Below are 20,773 nucleotides of genomic sequence, written 5' to 3' on the forward strand. Positions count from 1 at the left end.
TTCTTGGGCAGGACAGACTGTACGTCTGCTATATGTTATAATGATCCGATCCGATACCCTTATCTTGGACAATTATCCACGCCAAATTTCTTGAATATGTCTTGCCAAATAAACAACTTTCCATACAAGGTCTTGATTTTGATTAATCAGTTTGTATGGCAACTATATGCTATTGTAGTTCGATCTGAATAATTTATTTGAATAATACGTGTGACTCTGTGTCTGTCTGTCCCTTTCTCTGGCTTTGATTCTAGCAAGTTGCAAGAGCATAAAATGTTCGGTTGTGCACAAAATTTGCCCTTTCTTACTTGTCAATATTAGAAAGCGTTTTTGGAAAATTTGAGCAAATTGTGACATTCAAATAAGTTGAGTGCCTCAAGATATTGTAGTGAAATATTTGCTACAATAAAAGGAGCATATTTAATGAAACAGCTAACACGAAAGATTTCCGCTGAAATTTGCAGCAATGCTAAAGACATTAAAGATCGTGAATAACTTGATTAAATATAATAAACTATCGGTTTATTATAAAGATTTTTTTGTTTTTAAGTTTTTATAAACATTATTGGTAGATACTGTCATTAGACTAGCTTAAGATGACTTCGCTCGCTTTGCCGGACCTCGCTTTGTCAATAAACTGGAAATATTGCGGTAAGGCATTTCAAAAAGTACAGTCAACGGGAACGATAATATATGCAAAATGATGATAAGTCCGATAAAAAGTACAAACTGAAATGGAAATAAATAATAAATTAAATAGAAATTTTTAATAAATAAAAAAATAATAATAAATTTTATTTATTAGAACAAAAACTTTTGCCGAAAAAAAATATAATTTTTAATGTTTTGATAAATAATATCCATTTTACAGTTTAAAATTGTATAAAATAGTTTTGTGAAATAATAAATAAAAGCTTTGATTAATTTTATTGTCAAATATGTATTAGTCTCATATTTCTTTTTAATTCTTCACCCTATTTTCATAAAAAAAACTCTACCGCTTATCAATTTAACTTACCATTCGAATCGGTTCCACAAACACCAACTTACTGCCCGCCGTAAAAAGGCAAATAATAACGAAAGGATTCAGCAACGATAAGGCATAGGACACATGAATTGTTTTCTGGAAGATTTTGGCACTAAGAAAACGTCCATGCCAAGCAAGACGATTATTCGCTGCAGCAATAATGGACCAACCGGCAGTCAAAGTATAAAGGCAACGATGTAGTACAAATATGAAAGTCTCTACCCGCACCGAATAGCCACGCCCCAATGGGGCGAATTGCGAACAAATTACAAATACTAAATGAATGAGTAGACTGTAGATCGTATTTGTTAATAATTTACAAGACTGAAGCTGAGCATTATATTCGAGATATAGCCAACAAGTGAGAGCGCCGCCGAGATAGGGAAAAATTCGTGCAAGCGGATTCGCATAGATTTTGGTAAAGTTCGCAAATGTGGTCTCCAAAGATATCTGAAAGTTCACCTGTATGCCCACGATTGTTTGGTATGCCAAAGATGCTATCATTAGCAGCAATAGAGAAATCTTAGCATATTTTGGGTGTCTGGAAGAAGAAAAAGCTTTGTACATTATATAGAAATATTTTTGAATCTGTCAATTTACTTAGCATAAAGAAACAAGAACACTGTCGAGGTGATCGCATATTGCATTTCCAAAGACAAAAACCAAGTCCATGGCAAACACATGTGCTTATATTCATATAAATTGTGAATGAAGAGCACGTTGCGCCACCAGTAATGCTCGCAGTTTTCCGTTATAAAACCCGGTGAATTAAACACGGTTGTACTGTCGTTGTATTTCATCGTTAAATAGGTAATACATATCATAAAATAGTAGAGTGGTGCTAATCTAGAAATAACATAAAATATGATATAAGTTGTATTCTTCCCCAGTAGGGCACTGTATTAAGGTTTCATATCCACTTCTGAATTTCAAAAAAGCGATTTTTTGTTTGTTGCATAGAATTTGCATATATGTATGTATTTGAGAATATTCTCCGGAAGTTCGTAGTTAATCTCCCATTTCGGAGATATGAGAGTATTTTGGAAACGCTGTTTTCTGAGTTGGACCAACGACTTGAAATTTGTATATCTTCTTAGATGTATTTGGCAGATAATAGTTGAAAGAACAATATTTTTACAAAAAGGCCATTAAAGGTCGGAGACCCCATAAAATATGTATAAATAAATGATAACCGTGACGAGCTGAGTCGATTTAGCTATGCCAGGTGGTATCGGCTCATTCGTCGAAACTGCCGATATTGAGCCATTAAAGCTATAATTGCTATACAAACTTAACGAATCAAGTAGTTCTGTAGGAAAACTCGAACTGGATCACCCATTATCTGTCATACAAACCGGCCGATTCTGCAGGAATTTTCCTGTTCAAAGCGATGATACAATCTCCGAATAAATTTTTTAAATCGGAATGCTATAACCCACGGCTACCATGCGATTGAACGATGAAATCAGTTTTTTTGTATGAAAACTGTTTTATTTTTGAAGGTTATTATAATTTCGGTGCAGCCGAAGTTATTGTCTTTTCAGCCTTGTGGAGCTTTAAAAGCTAAGGACACTCACCTGAGAAAACGGTGAAATGTCAGCTTCACGATTTCCAAAACACTTCGACCGAAGTTTAATCGTCTTATAGTTTCCAATTGACTTCGATTCCGCAAGTAACTATAGGTCTGTAGAAATCCACTATACAAAATTTATAATATGTGTTTAATAAGTAATTCTAATAGAATTGGGATAATTGAATGCGAAACTCGCCTGATTAGAAAAAAAATATCCATCGCCAACTCCATACTTCCCATACGACTCAAATAAGTAAAAATCTGTGTCGGATTGCTGGCGATAACTTTCAACAATATAAAAGTATGAAAAAATGTGGCAATAAGAGCACTCTCCATGCGACCACCATTCAAGAAAGCAAATGTATTAGGCGCGCTGTCGGGCGGCGCTAGTATCTTCGAGCAATTTAATTGGAGATCATAACAAAGTGCAAAAGCCTCAAACGAGCTTCGTTTCACTTGAGTGTTTGGTAAGCGTATTGTGCGCAAATAATAAGCGTACAAGGTCATAAGTAGTGTGTAAGTGACAAAAACGACGACTAATTTGAATGCAATCATTTTATAAAAATCCCCCGCTCTAAACGTCATTGCTTTGACATTGAGCACACGTGGTTTGATCGCATGAAGATCACCGCTAAGAAAAATCTCACTTTCAAAATATGCGGTAACCAACTCCATCAACTGTTGAGAGTTACACTCGGAGGGCACGCACAAACCGATGTGTAAGAGTTGCCGCGCCTGCCCATACACGACGTCTGCTTGGTACGAGGAATTGTGGGCCGCATAAATAACGCGATAATCCACATCGAAAGGTGTTTTCTCCGTTAGCAGTAACATATTCATTTTGTGCGCCACATAGCGGGAAATATCCAAGTTAAGGCCGTTCTGTGCCGCCTCGCACAGCTCAGCACTACCCAGCCACATATTATCGCCGAGCATGAAAGCGGGTGGTTGCTTGCCGGAGACGTCAAGTACTGGAAATTTTTTAAAATTAACTGTTTTAATTATAACAACAATTAGCGCTGCAGTGTGTTCCCACCTTTAAGCGCCCAAAATTCGCGCTCCAAAATGCCGCGCCGCAGCTCCTGCAATCGTGCATGGCATTGCTCGCCCACTAGTTCGGCTTTGCTTACGGTAGTGAGTGGGAAAAGTATGGTGTTGTATTCCAATATATCTGACAAACTCAGTTGAGTTTTCGGCACTTTTGCGTTTTGAGTTAAATTACCGTTTGTTGGCGCTAAAATAGCCACGATTATTAGCAATAAAAGAGTCCACGGCAATTTGTACATGATTTCGTTAATTAATAAATTATGTTTTTGTAATAACCGAAATTGCTTTTCGACCTACTGATCAGTTGTGGAGATTTAGTCAAACTGTTCGGCTTTAGCTTAATTTTACTCCCTTTGTGGACTATTTTACCGAATATTGCGTTATATATTAATAACTTTATTCAAATATATGTACATAATATAACTATTAAGTGTTTAGGTATTAATCAAGACTAAGCTTTGACAATTAATAGAGTTCAGTTTAAAGTTCAACAAAACAATAAAACTAAAATTATTAATAAGAAGTTATTATATTTCACTACTATGAGAAAAAATATATAATAAGAATTTGTTCATAATTTTAAACTTCTTAATTTATTCTTCAAAATCTATGTCGCCTCTTCCGAAGTAATCTCCCATGGACCCAATACACTTGTGCCAACTTTTTTTCCAATCCTCGAAATAGTTGTTAAAGTAAATTTTAAGCGAATACTGTGTTCGCGGCTTGATATTGGTTGAAAATTTGGCGAAAAACTCACGAAGAACAAATGCAGTACGCGAGGGTGTATTATCGTGGTGCGAAAACCAAGAGTTGCCGCCCCATAATTCCGGCCTCTTTTTACGAATAGCTTGACGCTTCGGAGTGCACCAGTGTTTGAAGCCATGGGCCCTAGAGGAACATCTCAGGTCTTGGAACACTACCAGCACAGGGTATACCAAATACCAAAAAACTTCTACTAGACTAAAAGCGAACTTAATAATGTTATAGGAATCATCACAGGACATCTACACAGGACATCTACACTTAAAAATTTTTATAGTTAGAAAAGTGGTATCGGTCGAAAGTAGCGGATGTGATAAAGATGATGAGACGCTGGAACATTTTTATTAGATATGCCCAGTTTTCAGCCGAATGAACGGGCTATATTATATGGCTCTGAATACTCCATCTAAAGAAAACATTGGGTAACTGTGGTGGAAAAAGTCGTGTTTTCTAACAAATCCACTGAGTTGCTGGCTTAATGTGGTTACCAACCGGAATCAATTCTAATTGGGGCTGCCCTGCGCCTCTCTTTTCAACCAACCAACCATTGGCAAAAAATGTATAGGTTTTAATATACATACATATATAAATAATAAGCTTATAAATAATTAGTAGTGCATCCGGTTAAATATTAATTGATTACAACGAGCGAGTAAGAAAAATTATCACACGCGCAGTGTATATTGGTTAGGTTAGGGTAGTCTAGACGCACTTATTCCACGAGATAACGCAAAAGCTAAATTTTTAAAAGAAAGTGACTTATTATATTTCTGAGAAAGCACTTGTCAAGTTGTCACTGAAGATTTTCGTTGTAATTTGCAGCACTATATATAATAAACTATCGATTTATTATAAAGATTTTTTCTAATTCTAATTTTTTATAAACATTATTGATAGAACTGTCAATAGACTAAGTTAAGATGACTTGGCTCGCTTCGCCGAACCTCGCTTTGTCAATAAACTGGAAATATTGCGGTAAGGCATTTCAAAAAGTACAGTCAACGGGAACGATAATATATGCAAAATAATGATAAGTCCGATATAAAGCACAAACTGAAATGGAAATAAATAGTCACTTATATATAAATGTTCAATAAATTTCAAAAAAGTAATAAATTTTATTTATTAGAACAAAAACTTTTGCCGTAAGAAAAAATTAATTTTTAATATTCTGATAAATAAAATCAATTTTATAGTTTAAAATTGTATAAAATAGTGTCACCGAACACTTTATACTCTCGCATGATAAAGTGATAATCGAGATTTCATTATCCGTCATTTATATATTTTTTTATTTTGCTGTAAAATTAATTAGATTAGTAGTTCCTGAGATATGGTTTTTGGTCCATAAGTGGGCGACGCCACGCCCATTTTCAATTTTTAAAAAACCCTGGGTGTAGCTTCCTTCTGCCATTTCTTCCGTAAAATGTAGTGTTTCTGACGTTTTTTGTTAGTCGGTTAACGCACTTTTAGTGATTTTATCATAACCTTTGTATGGGAGGTAGGCGTGGTTATTATCCGATTTCTTCCATTTTTGAACTGTATATGGAAATGCCTGAAGGAAACGACTCTATAGAGTTTGGTTGACATAGCTATAGTAGTTTCCGAGATATGTACAAAAAACTTGGTAGGGGGCGGGACCACTCCCACTTTTCCGAAATAATTACGTCCAAATATGCCCCTCACTATTGCGATCCTTTGTGCCAAACTTCACTTTAATATCTTTATTTATGGCTTTATAGGTTTTCGGTTCTCGCCATTTTGTGGGCGTGGCAGTGGGCCGATTTTGCCCATCTTCGAACTTAACCTTCTTATGGAGCCAAGAAATACGTGTACCAAGTTTCATCATGATATCTCAATTTTTACTCAAGTTACAGCTTGCACGGACGGACGAGAGACATCCGGATTTCAACTCTACTCGTCACCCTGATCACTTTGGTATATATAACCCTATATCTGACTCTTTTAGTTTTAGGACTTACAAACAACCGTTATGTGAACAAAACTATAATACTCTCCTTAGCAACTTTGTTACGAGAGTATAAATATGTATAAGGATAAATTAGTCAAATATTTCCTTTTGATTCTTCATCATATTTTCATAAAAAACCGCTACCGCTTATCAATTTAACTTACCATTCGAATCGGTTCCACAAACACCAACTTACTGCCCGCCGTAAAAAGGCAAATAATAACCAGAGAATTCAACAACGATAAGGCATAGGACACATGAATTGCTTTCTGGAAGATTTTGGCACTCAGAAAACGTCCATGCCAAGCAAGACGATTATTCGCTGCAGCAATAATGGACCAACAGCCGCTCATAGTATAAAGGCAACGTTGTAGGACGAAAACAAAGGTCTCCACCCACACTGTATAGCCACGCCCCAATGGGGCGGGTCGCATACAAATCATAAATACTAAATGAATGAGGTGGCAGTAGAAATTAGTTAATAATTTAAAAGATTGAAGCTGAGCATTATATTCGAGGTATAGCCAACAAGTGAGAGCGCCGAAGAGATATGGAAAAATTCGCACCAGTGGATGCGCATAGAACTGGACAAAGTGCGTAAATGTGGTCTCCAAAGATATCTGAAAGTTCACCTGTATGCCCACGATTGTTTGGTATGCCAAAGATGCTATCATCAGCAGCAATAGAGAAATCTTAGCATATTTTGGGTGTCTGGAAGAAGAAAAAGTTTTGTATGTTATTTAGAAATATTTTTGAATCTGTCAATTTACTTAGCATAAACAACCAAGAGCACTGTCAAGGTTATCGTATATTGCATTTCCAAAGACACAAACCAGGTCCATGCCAAGCACATGTCTTTATGATCGTATAAATTGTGAATGAAGAGCACGTTGCGCCACCAGTAACGCTCGCAGTTTTCCGTTACAAAACCCGATAAATTAAACACGGTGGTACTGTCGTTGTATTTCATCGCTAAATAGGTAATACATATCATAAAATAGTAGAGCGGCGCTAATCTAGAAATAACATAAAATATCAAATAATTTGTATTTATTGCCAGTAGGACACTTTATTAAGGGAGACTAAATGTTCAACTAAGGTTTTTTATCCACTTGTGAATTTCAAAAAATCGATTTTTCGTTTTACATATGGTGGTATTTTGATCCTGGCAGGTTGTCAGAGTATGAAATATTCGTTTCTACCCTAACTTAACCCTTCCTTAATTGTTGATGATATCTTAAATATTTTAAGCTACGGTGAAGTGTACAGTTTTCAGAAATGACTTTAGTTTGGAGGTCGTCATTTTCTCATTAAAAATTTGGACCCTCACTACACGGCATCTTTTTTCAGATGCCCTTTTGGAGCTCAACCACGGGATAGGGAGAAACCAAAATTTTTGAAAATTAATCGACGATTCTCAAAGTTAAGGTTGAGGAGAATAAGCTAAAAACAAACCTTCATTCGTTTGATAGGCCACACTTATAGCTCAAATTAAGAAACTGAAGTAAAACTTGTATTGTTTTATAGAAAACGAAATTACTAAAACGAGAATAATATCTAATTAGTAAAATGAGACATACGATTTTTTGTTTACTTTAATAAGATATATTGATTATCAACACCCACTAGAAATTTTATTTTCAAATTAGACTATCAGTACTATCTACCGGTTGATCCGTAATTTTCAGAAACAACGATATTTTTACACTTTTAATAAGGTATTCTGAGTTTCCCACTAAGTTTGTAACACACAGAAAGAAAGTTCGGTGACCCTAATAAATATAAAAAAATTTTTATAAAATATTTGTGTGCCTTAGGCATGACAGTCAGACTGTATACAAGAAGTGTTCCCTCAGTTCTTGAGATATACATATATAGCATATCTGAAATTTCGCGCATGTCTGTTTCTTCCTAAGAAACTGCTCATTTGACGGAATCGACATCTGACCGCTAAAGCTTATAATTTCCGTTCAAAATCAAGTTCCGGTATGTAAAACTTTTTTATTTCTGAAAGGTTTTATAACTTCGGTGCAGTCAAAGTTAACGCCTTTTCTGTTTTGAGGACCTTTAAAAGCTTAAGAAACTCACCTGAGAAAACGGTGAAATGTCAGTTTCACGATTTCCAAAACACTACGACTGAAGTTTAATCGTCTTATAGTTTCCAATTGACTTCGATTCCGCAAGTAACTATAGGTCTGTAGAAATCCACTATACAAAATATATGTGTTTAATAAGTAATTCAAATATTATTGGTATAATTGAATGTGAAACTTGCCTGATTAGTAAAAACACATCCATGGCTACCTCCATATTTCCTATACTACTCACATAAGTGAAAAGCTGTGTCGGATTGCTGACAATGGCTTTCAACATAATGAAAGTATGAAAAAATGTGGCAATAAGAGCACTCTCCATGCGTCCACCATTCAAGAAAGCAAATGTATTGGACGCGCTATCGGGCGGCGCTAGTATCTTCGAGCAATTTAATTGGAGGTCATAACAAAGTACAAAAGCCTCAAACGAGCTTGGTTTCACTTGAACGTTTGTGCTTGGTAAGCGCCTTGTGCGCAAATAATAAGCGTACAAAGTCATAAGTAGTGTGTAAGTGACAAAAACGACGACTAATTTGAATGCAATCATTTTATGAAAATCTCCCCCCTTAAACTCCATTGTCTTCACTTTGAGCAAACTCGGTTTGATCGCATGAAGATCGCCGCTAAGAAAAATCTCACTTTCAAAATATGCGGTCACCAACTGCATCAACTGTTGAGAGTTACACTCGGACGGCACGCACAAACCGATGTGTAAGAGTTGCCGCGCCTGCCCATACACGACGTCGGTTTGGTACGAGGAATTATGGGCCGCATAAATAACGCGATAGTCTACATCAAAAGGCGTTTTGTCCGTTAGCAGTGACATATTCATTTTGTGCGCCACATAGCGTGAAATATCCAAGTTAAGGCCGTTCTGTGCCGCCTCGCAGAGCTGAGCACTACCCAGCCACATATTATCGCCGAGCATGAAAGCGGGTGGTTGCTTGCCGGAGGCGTCAAGTACTGAAAATTGTTGAAAGCATAAGTTGTGTTTTATTTATAACAACTATTAGCGCTGCAGTGTGTTCTAACCTTTAAGCGCCCAAAATTCACGCTGCAAAATGCCGCGTCGCAGCTCCTGCAATCGCGCGTGACATTGCTCGCCCACTAGTTCGGCTTTGCTTACGGTAGTCAGTGGGAAAAGTATGGTGTTGTATTCCAATATATCTGATAAACTCAGTTGATTTTTCGGCACTTTTTCAGTTAAATTACCGTTTGTTGGCGCTAAAATAGCGATTATTAACAATAAAAGAGTCCACGGCAATTTGTACATGATTTTGTTATCGAATTATGTTTTTGTAATAACCGAAATTGCGTTTCGACCTACTGATCAGTAGTAGAGATTTAGACAGACTGTGTGGCAGTAGAAAATATTGCATCATATACATATTACTATATATTACTTCATTTAAATATGAGCACATAATAAAGCAATTAAATATTTAGTTACTAAGCAAATGTTGTTAAACAAAGCGTAGCTTTAAAAAAATTGAGCGCAATGTAAAGTTGAGCAAAAGATTTATGAATATTATTAATAAAAAGTTTTTATTTTCTATGCTCTTGTCACATGATGCACAGAGTATAATAGTTTTTTCACCTAACAGTTGCTTGTTAGACTTGAAAAAAATCGAGATTAATAATGGAGTATCATTTATATACATATATACTTATTTATATGAATATAACAATTCTTAATTTATATGTGTATACAAATATAACTGATCGGATGGAGCGAGGGAAAATTCTTTAACATTAGTCAATCAGCAAGATATGCCCCCGCGGGAAACAATACTTCTTTAAGAAATATAAAGGACTTTGGATAATATTGGTTCAGTATTTTCTATAGCCACCTTAAATCGAATAAAAGAAATTTCAAACTTTCAGTTGGCTTTATAATATATTTATGGGTCAATATGTTTATTTAGTTTAGCCAAAGTAAATGAGCGGACAAGTCGTGGATACATAGTTTGATGACGAATTCGACCCACAAATAATTATTTTGGCGATCCTTACGTAAAATATATTTCTAAAATCTTTAGTAATCTTAATTTCTGACTTATGTATCTTATCTAATGCAAACTTGAGTTTAATACCAAAAGTTAATTATAAAGTTATTCCCCCGCCTTAAACGCCTTAATTGTATAGTAATTGACGTCTTACCCTCTCGACGTTTACATTGGTCAATTTGTGTGATATATTTGGTCTATAACTATATTAGAGTGTTTTTATGAAAATTGGAATTAGCATTATTCAAAATTGGTAGCAATAGTTTCACCTCGTTTTTGAATCTAATAATACAACATACCCATCTAAACCCACCAAATGCAGAGCATTTTTTTGCAGTCATAAATATTCAGCTTTGCCGTTGATTTAGTTGGTTGACCAGAGATGATTTTTTGGGTTTAGGGCTTTCCATTTTTCCGATGCAACTACTTCAACCGTGCAGAGTTTTTTGCCTAAGCATTATTCTATTCCCACTATCGGAATATGATGACTTGTGGCTGCGGGTTTCTTCATATGGAGTAATAAAAAGAACTCCTCGCAAAAACACTTTTACAGCTACAAGTAAGTAAGTAAGTTCATATTTGAGTTACAACAAGTAAGGAAGTGTTAAATTCTAGTGAAACCGAAAATTACAAACTCTTGTATTTTGCAATGATCAAATCCTGGGAAAATCTTCAGATGTTGACAAAACATTATATACTATATATTGCCTCGCGTCAGCTTAAAGTATATTAATATCATCCCCAAACCAGCGCTAAACTTAAGGAAAATATCAAACAAAATGTATGATTTGACCAACCTAAACGGTTTAAAGTCAGCTGGAAAGTCAAGTAACACTACAGGGTATAGTGGGGACAAATGAAGGCCTCGCCTTGTAGCGTTAACATTTCACATTGCTCAGGTATACTCGAGAACATATTTCCAAGCTATTTTATAAATATATTTTCGGCATTAAAATATTATGTTAAACATTATTAGCTCAGTATTTTTCTATCTTACATATTGACCAATATATACGGTATAAAGCCAACCCGATGTTTGAAAATCGTAAATTATATATATGGAAAATAGGGGTAGTATTGATCAGATTTTATCGATTGGCATTTATACATATTATTAACAGAAACAGATAATCTCTGAGTTTTATTAAGGTATTTACCTCATAAAATATATATATAGGGAGTAAACTCAACTAGAAGTCTGAAAATTCTTACATATATTAGTTATGGAATATATGGCAATTTTTCACCTTATTTAATTTCAAGCAAAAAGAACCACTGAAAGAACACGTTCTCTCACTTAGAAAACACGCTCTCTCAATATTATTAAGATAACTAACATATATGCCAATATATGAAGTATAAAGTCAGCCGGAGGTTCGAAAATATTAATATTAGGTGCTAAGGGAATTATTAATCCGATTCAACCCCATTTTTGACATACAAACATACTGTTATCAGAAATGGATTCTCTGCGAATTTATATAAATTATCTCACAGATTGACCGATATTTTCGATAAAAATCCAAATAGGAACTGGTGTAAAATTTAATCTCTCTGGCGCATTTATTTATAAATTCATGGCGCTTTCACTAGTTTTTAACCAAACCGTTATATGGGGAGTAGGCAGGATAAAATTCGAATCCACCCATTTTCACAGAGTGGGTAAGGGCGCCTAAAATATTTGCCCGGAATGAATTTCATTCTTACATCTTCGATGGTTTGGTAAATCTTCAACCACAGATAATCCTCCCTTATGCAATTTGTTTTACTAAATAAGTTTTATTGAATAAGATTAACTTATTGTCAAGCTTAGTTATGACCCTTTATACGTTTACGGTTAAAGGTTTGGTGGGCATGGCAGTGGTCCGATTTTTGCCAAATTCGTCTACCAAGTTTAAGATATTTTATCAAGTTACAGTTTTCTGGGACGGACAGTCACTCGGTGTTCAACTTTTCCCTGATCATTTATTTATATATACATACATATATAAATACTCTTATTGACTTATCGCAGTAGTATAAACATTATTGTTGTTAATGCTGAACATGAATAGAATCGGTTAACACCTTTGTCCCAAACTACCAACATTGTGGTCTATATACAGTTTTTTCAACACTTGAAAATATTCCCACGCTATTGAGCGTGCACTCGAACATAGAGCCGCCTTACTTGTTTTTTTTTGGTAATGATATGAATATTGTCAAGAAAGTGTAATAATTTTAATATGTTGTGTTTACATTGTACGCTCATAAATACTGGCTGGTTGAATATATCATACTAAGACTGTTATTTCTTTCGAGACACGAGGGCAGTTTCATAAGCCAGTGATCATTCAATGGATTGCGACGAATTTGAGTGACGAATAAAAAATGCATGACATGTGCAGTCTAGTATATAACGGCATTATAGTGAGGCCGTGACTTAAAAACTCTTAAGATTGGCATTCATGAAAAGCTTGTTGTATAAAACTAAAGAACTTTAATAAAACATTAAAAGTGGAATTTTTTTTGTAAGACTGTCGACTGTTAATAATTTTCCATTAGTAACGTAAGAATTCAACATTCATAATTCGATTACAATCATATTTGGCATCTCAAAAAGTTATATTATATCTCACGGACCTATTTAGCTTCATCACTACATTTTGTTGCATGAATTTTTATTTTAATATTATCCTAATTTATTCTAATGACATATGTATATGTTATACGAGTATACAATCATCCTTCGGGGAGGTGTTTTATCACAAACATACACTGTTAAAGCGACGTTCCCCTAATATCTTTAAGGCGTCCGGTATAAATTCCATCCGAAGTCCGAAAGTCTCTTTATTTTGATGTGCGGGCTAGGGTGGTATTGAAGCGATGTTTTCGTGTTTGCCATCACTATTGTTTTCATGGAAAGATGCTACTGAATTTAATTAAGGTACCTCGAAGAATGGCTGATATTTTCAGCAAAAAGGCGGCCATGGGTACTGAGGTCCTCTTGTTCGGTATATGGGAACTTGAAATATTATAGTCTGATATCAACTATTTTTGAGTGTGAAATCGCATACCTTAAATAAACTTTGTAAGCAAAGAATCATAGGTCCATGTGCGATCTCTTGATCAGCCATCTAACCTAACCCTAACCTAACCTAAAGAATCATATAGAATTTAAAGTTGTGATATATGGGAAGTAGGCATAATTCTAGCCCGATTTAGTCCATTTTCACTCTGTGATATAGTGATACAAATATAATGCTACGCACCAAATTTTGGTCAAATAGTTCCTAAGATATAAGGCTTTACCTAAAGTGGGCGGCTTTTCACGTTTCTCATCGGACCCATTGAAACCATTAGGTGACTATAGTTAATTATGACTTCATAATAATGCCTTCATTAGCAAGTTATGTATATGGATGGCTCGAAAATGGAGGACGGAGTTGGTGCGGGGATATGCTCTTCAGAGACATAATGCAGTCTTTTAAGTTATATTAGGTTTTTGGTATTGCGAAAGCTGCGGTGTTAGCTTCTAATGTACTAGCAGGCAACTCTAGAGACAACATCTACGTAGACAACCAAGCGGCAAACAATCGCATTACCAAGAACGGTGTACGGATAATACCCGAAAACAATTGTTGGGAAACCCATGGACAGAAGCATAGTAAAGAAAATTAAAATCCAATGGAATGTGCTAACTGGGTGCAAAACTGCAAAATTCATGTGCAAACACTCGTCCGCATAATGGACAAAGGAGCATCGCAAAGGATCAAGACTGGTCTATGCGTGGCTCATTGGCCTACCAGACTAATCTAACCCAGCAAGTTTAGTCATATGAGCTATATATGGCTTGTGAGATATAAACATTAAAGCTATTATGAAGATTGTTGGGATACATATGCCTTCACGCACCGATTTTATTTGTCAATCGCAGTTTTGTGTCTTATTGTGGAGCTTAGATATGTCACTTGATAAGTTTTCGATTAACACCATTTTGTGATCGTGGCATTATTCCGATTCTGCTCATCTGCCAACCTCTCTTCGGGGACAAGGAACCAGAGAAGCGAGTTTCATATCGATATCTCAATTTTTATTTCTTTTCTGCGATCATCCTGTTGAGGTCTTTTAATGGAATAATGTCCCTGAAGCCCGGAGCCGGAGAATACAGTGGATGTCGAAGTGATTCAAAGTGCAATTCATAATATTTTGCTATTGTTTCTTGACGTAGGCCGCCCATATCATCTTGGGTGTTCATCAATGATATGATATATGAAACTTTCTTCAATAAGAAGCATCATCGCATAGAATAAACTTAAGTATGGAAATGATCACGTCACAAGGATCTGGCTAGATTTGAACAATGACATGTCGATTTATAAACTACCAAAAGCCACTACTTTTCAATACTAGAATGCTGCTATATAAATAATGACTTTCTTTACGACTTCATAATAATAATTGTCTTTCGTCATTTGGTAGCTAAGACGTGCTTGCGCTTATCAATGAGTTCAAACCATTCCTACATGCTGTGGAAATTTATCATAAGTATTAATGTTCGTTCAACATTTTTAATGGCATATCAATCGATTTTATTGCGGTACTCTCCCGTTTACCTAAACTAAAACACAATAATTAGGCAATAATCGGATTCTACGAAGTAACATTTAATGCCCATACGAAACCGTTCCCAGGCATTTACGAAATACCAGATATTTATGAGCCGCAACAACATTTAAAAGTTTCACTTGAAAATCCTAGCGCACATCCTGTTTAGTCTGAGCGCTCAGGATCGCAGCCGAACCATAACATTGCTATTCGCATTTTCGTGTTGGTGGTCCACTTGCGGGCGCAGGCGCAGTGACAGCGACGACAGCAGCAGCAGGAGCTACAGCAGCGGCGGTGATTCTCTGTCTACCTTACAGCTTATCAGCTGATGCATCAGCTGTTGTACGGCAATAAGAATTGAGGCATTACTTGTTGCTCTTTTTTTTAAGTTACTCGCAGGTTCGTGTGTGTTTGTGTAACACGTTACAAAGAAGACAAAAAACTCTAGAGGGCATGTACTTGTTGCCGTTACTGTTGTTTTTGTGCTTGTTGCTTGAGTTTTTGAGAAAGTGCCATCATGCCAATTAAAAGAACCGTTGCTCCTTTTACCGTCTCGCCATTGACAAAAATCTTAACTGTCCAATGGGTCGTAAATTGCTACCTTTGTCGATGAATATTTCCAAGTAATTGGACCGGCGAACAATTCGACTACCAATCGGCCGTGACGAAGTGCACTTGTGTGGTGGCACAGCGCTGCCGCTGTTGCTGCTGAGTTTACTTTTACACCGCCGCATTCCGGCATGTCCACCTCCACTGAGCTCCAAGAATTTTTGCGGCATGTCCTTTGGTTTTGCAGCACACTGGCGGAGATGCAGTGAAGATGCTTGAATGAGGACGAGACTGTTGAGTATGCACCGCGAGCACCGGATGTGCGTCATGAGAGCCACAGTGTGCCGTTGAAGAACTTAGACGTGAGCAACAGGAGCGCGGCTAGATATATACTTTTATTCGAAAATATATGTATGCATGTAAATAGTATATTTATTGTTCATAAGTGTATTTCTTAAATGCGCAATTTTATTGTTCGTTTCATTCTCACTTTTTACTACTTTAGCACTTAAAATCCGGCGATGTTTACATTAGAACTTATAACACATCGGGCACAATAGTTTCGAAACTTTTTATTTTGAAAAATACTTAATTTTTTGTTGTTGTTTTTTTGAAAACATAAACTATTTGACATTATCTACCTTTCCCCGTTTATTGTTTATGGGACATATTTGTCAAGTGATGCTCGGCAACACCCTTCTCGCATGTCCTTTGCGTGTACGAGTCATTCAAATCACCACCGCCAATCTGCGCGGCAAATTCAGGCTCACCTCAGTCCCTAATTACGAAGCAATGTGCGGCGCGACAAAGTGTCTGTTTAACTGTCGCGTCTTCTCGCTTTGTTTTATGTGCGATTTGTGCTATAAAATCAGGGAAAAAACTCCCAAACAATGATAGGAGCGATCATTATGCAGCAGAAGACAGTTCCATTAAATGCATCCACTATTCTAACGTTATTGCTGTCTGCGCGTAATTGCTAAAGAAGGAAGAGTTCTAGCGGCATTCATGGATTTTGAAAAAAAAAATAATAATAATGAAACATAAACTTTTAATGTTTGCCCCTTTTTAACTATATGTCCCAATGCTTGCTTAGTTTTCATTAACTTCGCTTCTTTTGTAAATTTTCCTTTACCTTTTCAATCGCGCCCAAATGCGCAGCAAAAACATACTTACATATGTATATATAAAAGTCCTTTGTATTTTGTTGTATTTTTGGCTGTAGTATCGCGTTATAACGGAAGTTTTTTTGACCTTTGTAACTAATAGTCCTTGCAAATGCACATCCCCTATCATTACATTGTGCAATAAATGATTAAAGCAATTTAGAAATCCACAAGAATGATTTATGACAAATAAATTTTGTTTAACAAATGTTTAAATATTGTGCTAAAAGTGTTAAAAAATAAAAAAAAAACGTTTTGTAGCATCTCTGTGGCTGTAACCACACATTCAACTGTGGTATGGTGTAATCGTGAGAGTTAATTTAGCCACTACCAAAATGTGTGATAGCCTCGATTGTACGAACAGCAAAGCGGAATCAATGTTGGTTAAATATCATCGAAAATATATTTTTTATACATAAATCTCAATCAATGCTGCAAGCAGTTGGGTGTAAGTATGTGTGAACTGGAGCAGAAGTTCAAAGTCCAGAAAGAATTGTCCGAATCTTATAAAATATATAACTAATCAATTTAGCCATGTCTGTTTACCTTTCCATTTTTCTGTCTGTATATACGTAAACTAGTCCCCCTACTTTTTAGATATAGATGGCAAACTGACCGATCTAAGCAAGTCCTGATATGAAAAACTTTTTTAATTTGGCGAGGTAGTTTCACGAAATTTGGCATATATTATAGTCCAAGGCAGCGTAGTAATCCAAAGAAATTGTTCAGATCGAATGACTATAGCATACAGCTGTCACAAAAACTGATCGAGCAAAATCAAGTTCTCGTATGGAAAACTATTTTATTAAGAAGGGTATAATGTCAATGTATATTTTCCATCGCTTGTATATACTCTACCTTTTCGGACAGAATGAGATAACGATCCAAGCCAAGAATCTTTGAAAATCAGGAAGCTTAAAACGCTTTTACTAACAAATATTTAGGTAAAATTTGAGTGTATTTGCTTAATGGCAATTATCCGTTATGCTAATAGCAAATAATGGATTTTATAAAAAATTAACGATAACTTTTTTGAGAAGCAGGGCAGCAGTGAAAAGTGGTGCCAGAAGCTAGCAACCTCATTTCTACTGGGTGCCAGGCCAAAGCCAACGAGGGCAATAAAATAGTGGAAGAGATTGCCAAGAACAGTGAACGACTAACACCCGATAAAGTGATAAATGTTGTGAAACTCATGCATTGTCTATACGACAATCCCCGAAGGAAAGAGCTACCTGGGTGCAAAACTGCAAAGGTCATGTACAAAACAGTAGATCGGAAGTTCACAAAATTGTATATTGTATTTGGCGGAGCCTGTAAAATATGCGTCAAGCGCAGCCATCCTAAGGATGACTACTTCGCATGGACCTAGCAACTGAATCGCAAAGGACCTAAACTGTTCTATGCTTGACTCATTGGCCTACCAGATTAACCTAAACTAATGGTAACTTCTTGTGTGAAATAAACTTTCGAAAGCTAACTGATCTATACGCATTATCTCAGCAAATTGGCATCAAGAAAATATTAACGGATATTTTTTTAGACGTGTTGTCTTAAATTGGTAATATTGTTTTTCGGAATTAGTTTGCTTGGCAGCTATTACTTGTTTTATAATCAGTTTCGTTTGTCAATTCCTAATCAATAGGAAAGATATAATAATTATATTAAAACAATTATGTCTATGTTTATTATTAGTCGACACCACTTTAGTAAACTTACATTTGTCAATAAATAAATAAATATATGAAAAGATACACGCTGCGTCCAATATACGGTTGACATAATCGCCAAGCAGATTTAGTAATTCCAGCAACAGTGGATGGGTTTCGCGCCACTCCTACTCTAGAGGATTATGCGAAACCTCAGAGACGATGGTGCGTAGTCCCAATAAGTAGGCGCTACATGCCATACACCCAACGAAACCATCAATGCAAATGCCATTTAATACCCCCGTAGATAAGCCCGCTACTATTGACACCTTGTTGCTGACAACAAATTGCAGAGGTCAAAACTTGAGCCTCTTGACTGAAATTTCTTTAAGCCTGCCATCATTTTATAATCTTATCTATCTTATACCTTATCTTTATAATAATGCTAAATTCTTGGTCATAACATTAAATTACCACTTACCAAATGCATATTCGTATTATTTCTTCTTGAAACCCACGTGTCTAAAAAACGCCCTTTTTACTGGTTATTTTGGCAACTTTAATGTTGTTCTTATAAAGGGTGATCCATTTCTAGTTTCCCTACTACTTTTTTAAAGAAAAAAACACAGACACTTTAAATTTAATAGGGAATGTTTATTATCATACGAAAAGCATTCCTTGGCATGTTGGCCGCGACTACGCCTCAGATGGTCCTACCATTTAGTACAATTCCATCCCAAAAAGTGAAATTATCTGCTCATCGCAGTGTTTTCTCACTTAATCCATTGGCGCCATCTTGTTAAAACCAAATGTCGCCGAGATCACAAGTTTCAATTTCGGATCTTCTTAAAACTTTTCGAAAGTCCAAAGGGCGAAGTGATGTCGCTAGGGAAGGTTGAGCGGCTTTAGCTCTAACACAAGCTGTATTTTATATGCTTTCAATGTGCGTGCTGGACGTGGTCTATTCAGTAACCTGGCAGCTTAACACGACTAAAGTGTGATCTGTCACAAAAAGGATATTGAAAAAAGTACTCTACTCGGATCACTCGTTACCTACAAAGGAACACAAAGAATATCTTTCCAATTGATGTAAGAATTCCCTTATAAGCGTGTAAATTTTACAATATTCTTTATATGAAGTTCTTTGACAGCAATGCAATTATTTGCGTGGGATTTTCATTTTTGACAGGTATATGAGCAATTTTGCACAATGCACAAATTAATCCAATATAAAATCGGCAATATCAATATTTTTGATTCATTTGTCAATTGGGAAATGAACATCAATTTCGATTCACGATATGTAAATCTCTGGGGATTTGAGTTTAACGAAAATGCTTACTTGCATATTTGTTTTTGGAGTTGAATGTTTAATCAGTTTATGGCTGCATGACCTTTAAGGGACATTTTTGTGAAGAAACTTGCAGAAACACATAAACCTTTTTGTTGATGAATGAAATCTTTTGGCGCGACTTTTCAACAAAAATTGGTAAATATTGTTTAAAATTTTCTAAAGTCACCTTGGACAAGGTAGCGCAGCTGTTAACCTGTCTTACCGCCAGTCATTGACATTTTCCGGCTGAAAGTATAAAGTATAAATAAACAAAGTGCTATTCCCGTTTTCAATGACTCTGCAGGTTCGCCGTCACTTTGTCTTCTGTGCAAACAGTTAGTCGCCAGTCAGTTAAACGTCAAATTTCAACTATTTACGTTACTCATCTTACGGTGAATTCACGCACAATTGGAAAATGCGCAACATTTGATTTCGCACGCTCGTTAAAGCGGTATAATTACAGCGCTAGCAGCGAAAGGATTATGGCAGTGACACCCACACTTGCGGCTGTAAAGCCAATTAGGGTCAGTGTGCAGTGAGAACTGCCGGAATTCGAATAACCTTCGAGCAGCAATTTCGACTTACGTCATTTCATTGAATGGCTCATGCCTTGAGGCATAGCACACACTCACACACACACACAAATTTGTATGTAAATATTTATGTGAGCTAATGGTACGTGCGATTTCCACATGTTTATTCAAATTTGTTTAATTGTTTGAGTTGATGCAACATTTGGCATAGCCTTCGAGGAATTTCTATACTCAAATGCTCGCCCTCAGCCACAGCTAACTTTGCATCAAGGAAGCTGCTTCCTTTGTCTTTTGTCTTTTTTTGAATATTTCAATCTTTTTTCTATTCTATCATAGTTTTTTGGACTCATTGCTGTTTTCGCACTTCATTTTGAGAGTTACCAATTGTATGGACTTACAAGTCGGATCATACAGGATTATCTGTTCGGCATACAAGCGCTGCTGGTGGTACGCAAACAACGTGCAGCAGCTAACCGGCTAAG

The 20,773-nt window shown here is 36.0% G+C and overlaps 1 protein-coding gene across 5 annotated transcripts; it reads right to left on the bottom strand.

The window, feature by feature from the left end:
- Positions 1 to 505: 505 nt before the first annotated feature.
- Positions 506 to 9,837, bottom strand: LOC125776312 (O-acyltransferase like protein-like). Of its 5 annotated transcripts, none has more exons than XM_049447951.1 (7): positions 9,507 to 9,837; positions 8,657 to 9,437; positions 8,470 to 8,589; positions 7,152 to 7,397; positions 6,546 to 7,092; positions 5,354 to 5,462; positions 561 to 620 (listed from the first exon to the last, which is right to left on the bottom strand). In XM_049447951.1, exons 1-7 carry the CDS (start codon positions 9,745 to 9,747, stop codon positions 592 to 594), a joined length of 2,073 nt encoding a protein of 690 aa, XP_049303908.1. In that variant the 5' UTR covers positions 9,748 to 9,837; the 3' UTR covers positions 561 to 591. The 5 variants fall into 5 exon arrangements, 4 of the variants coding, with proteins under 4 accessions (XP_049303906.1, XP_049303907.1, XP_049303905.1 ...); XR_007421626.1 differs by lacking the exon at positions 561 to 620 and adding an exon at positions 3,402 to 3,571 and having other exon boundaries at positions 3,637 to 5,462; XM_049447949.1 differs by lacking the exons at positions 5,354 to 5,462; positions 6,546 to 7,092; positions 7,152 to 7,397; positions 8,470 to 8,589 and adding exons at positions 1,019 to 1,568; positions 1,628 to 1,873; positions 2,605 to 2,724 and having other exon boundaries at positions 506 to 729.
- Between the last annotated feature and the right edge of the window lie 10,936 nt (positions 9,838 to 20,773).

This window comes from Bactrocera dorsalis, chromosome 2 (assembly GCF_023373825.1).
Source record: "Bactrocera dorsalis isolate Fly_Bdor chromosome 2, ASM2337382v1, whole genome shotgun sequence".
Taxonomy (NCBI): Eukaryota; Metazoa; Arthropoda; class Insecta; order Diptera; family Tephritidae; genus Bactrocera; species Bactrocera dorsalis.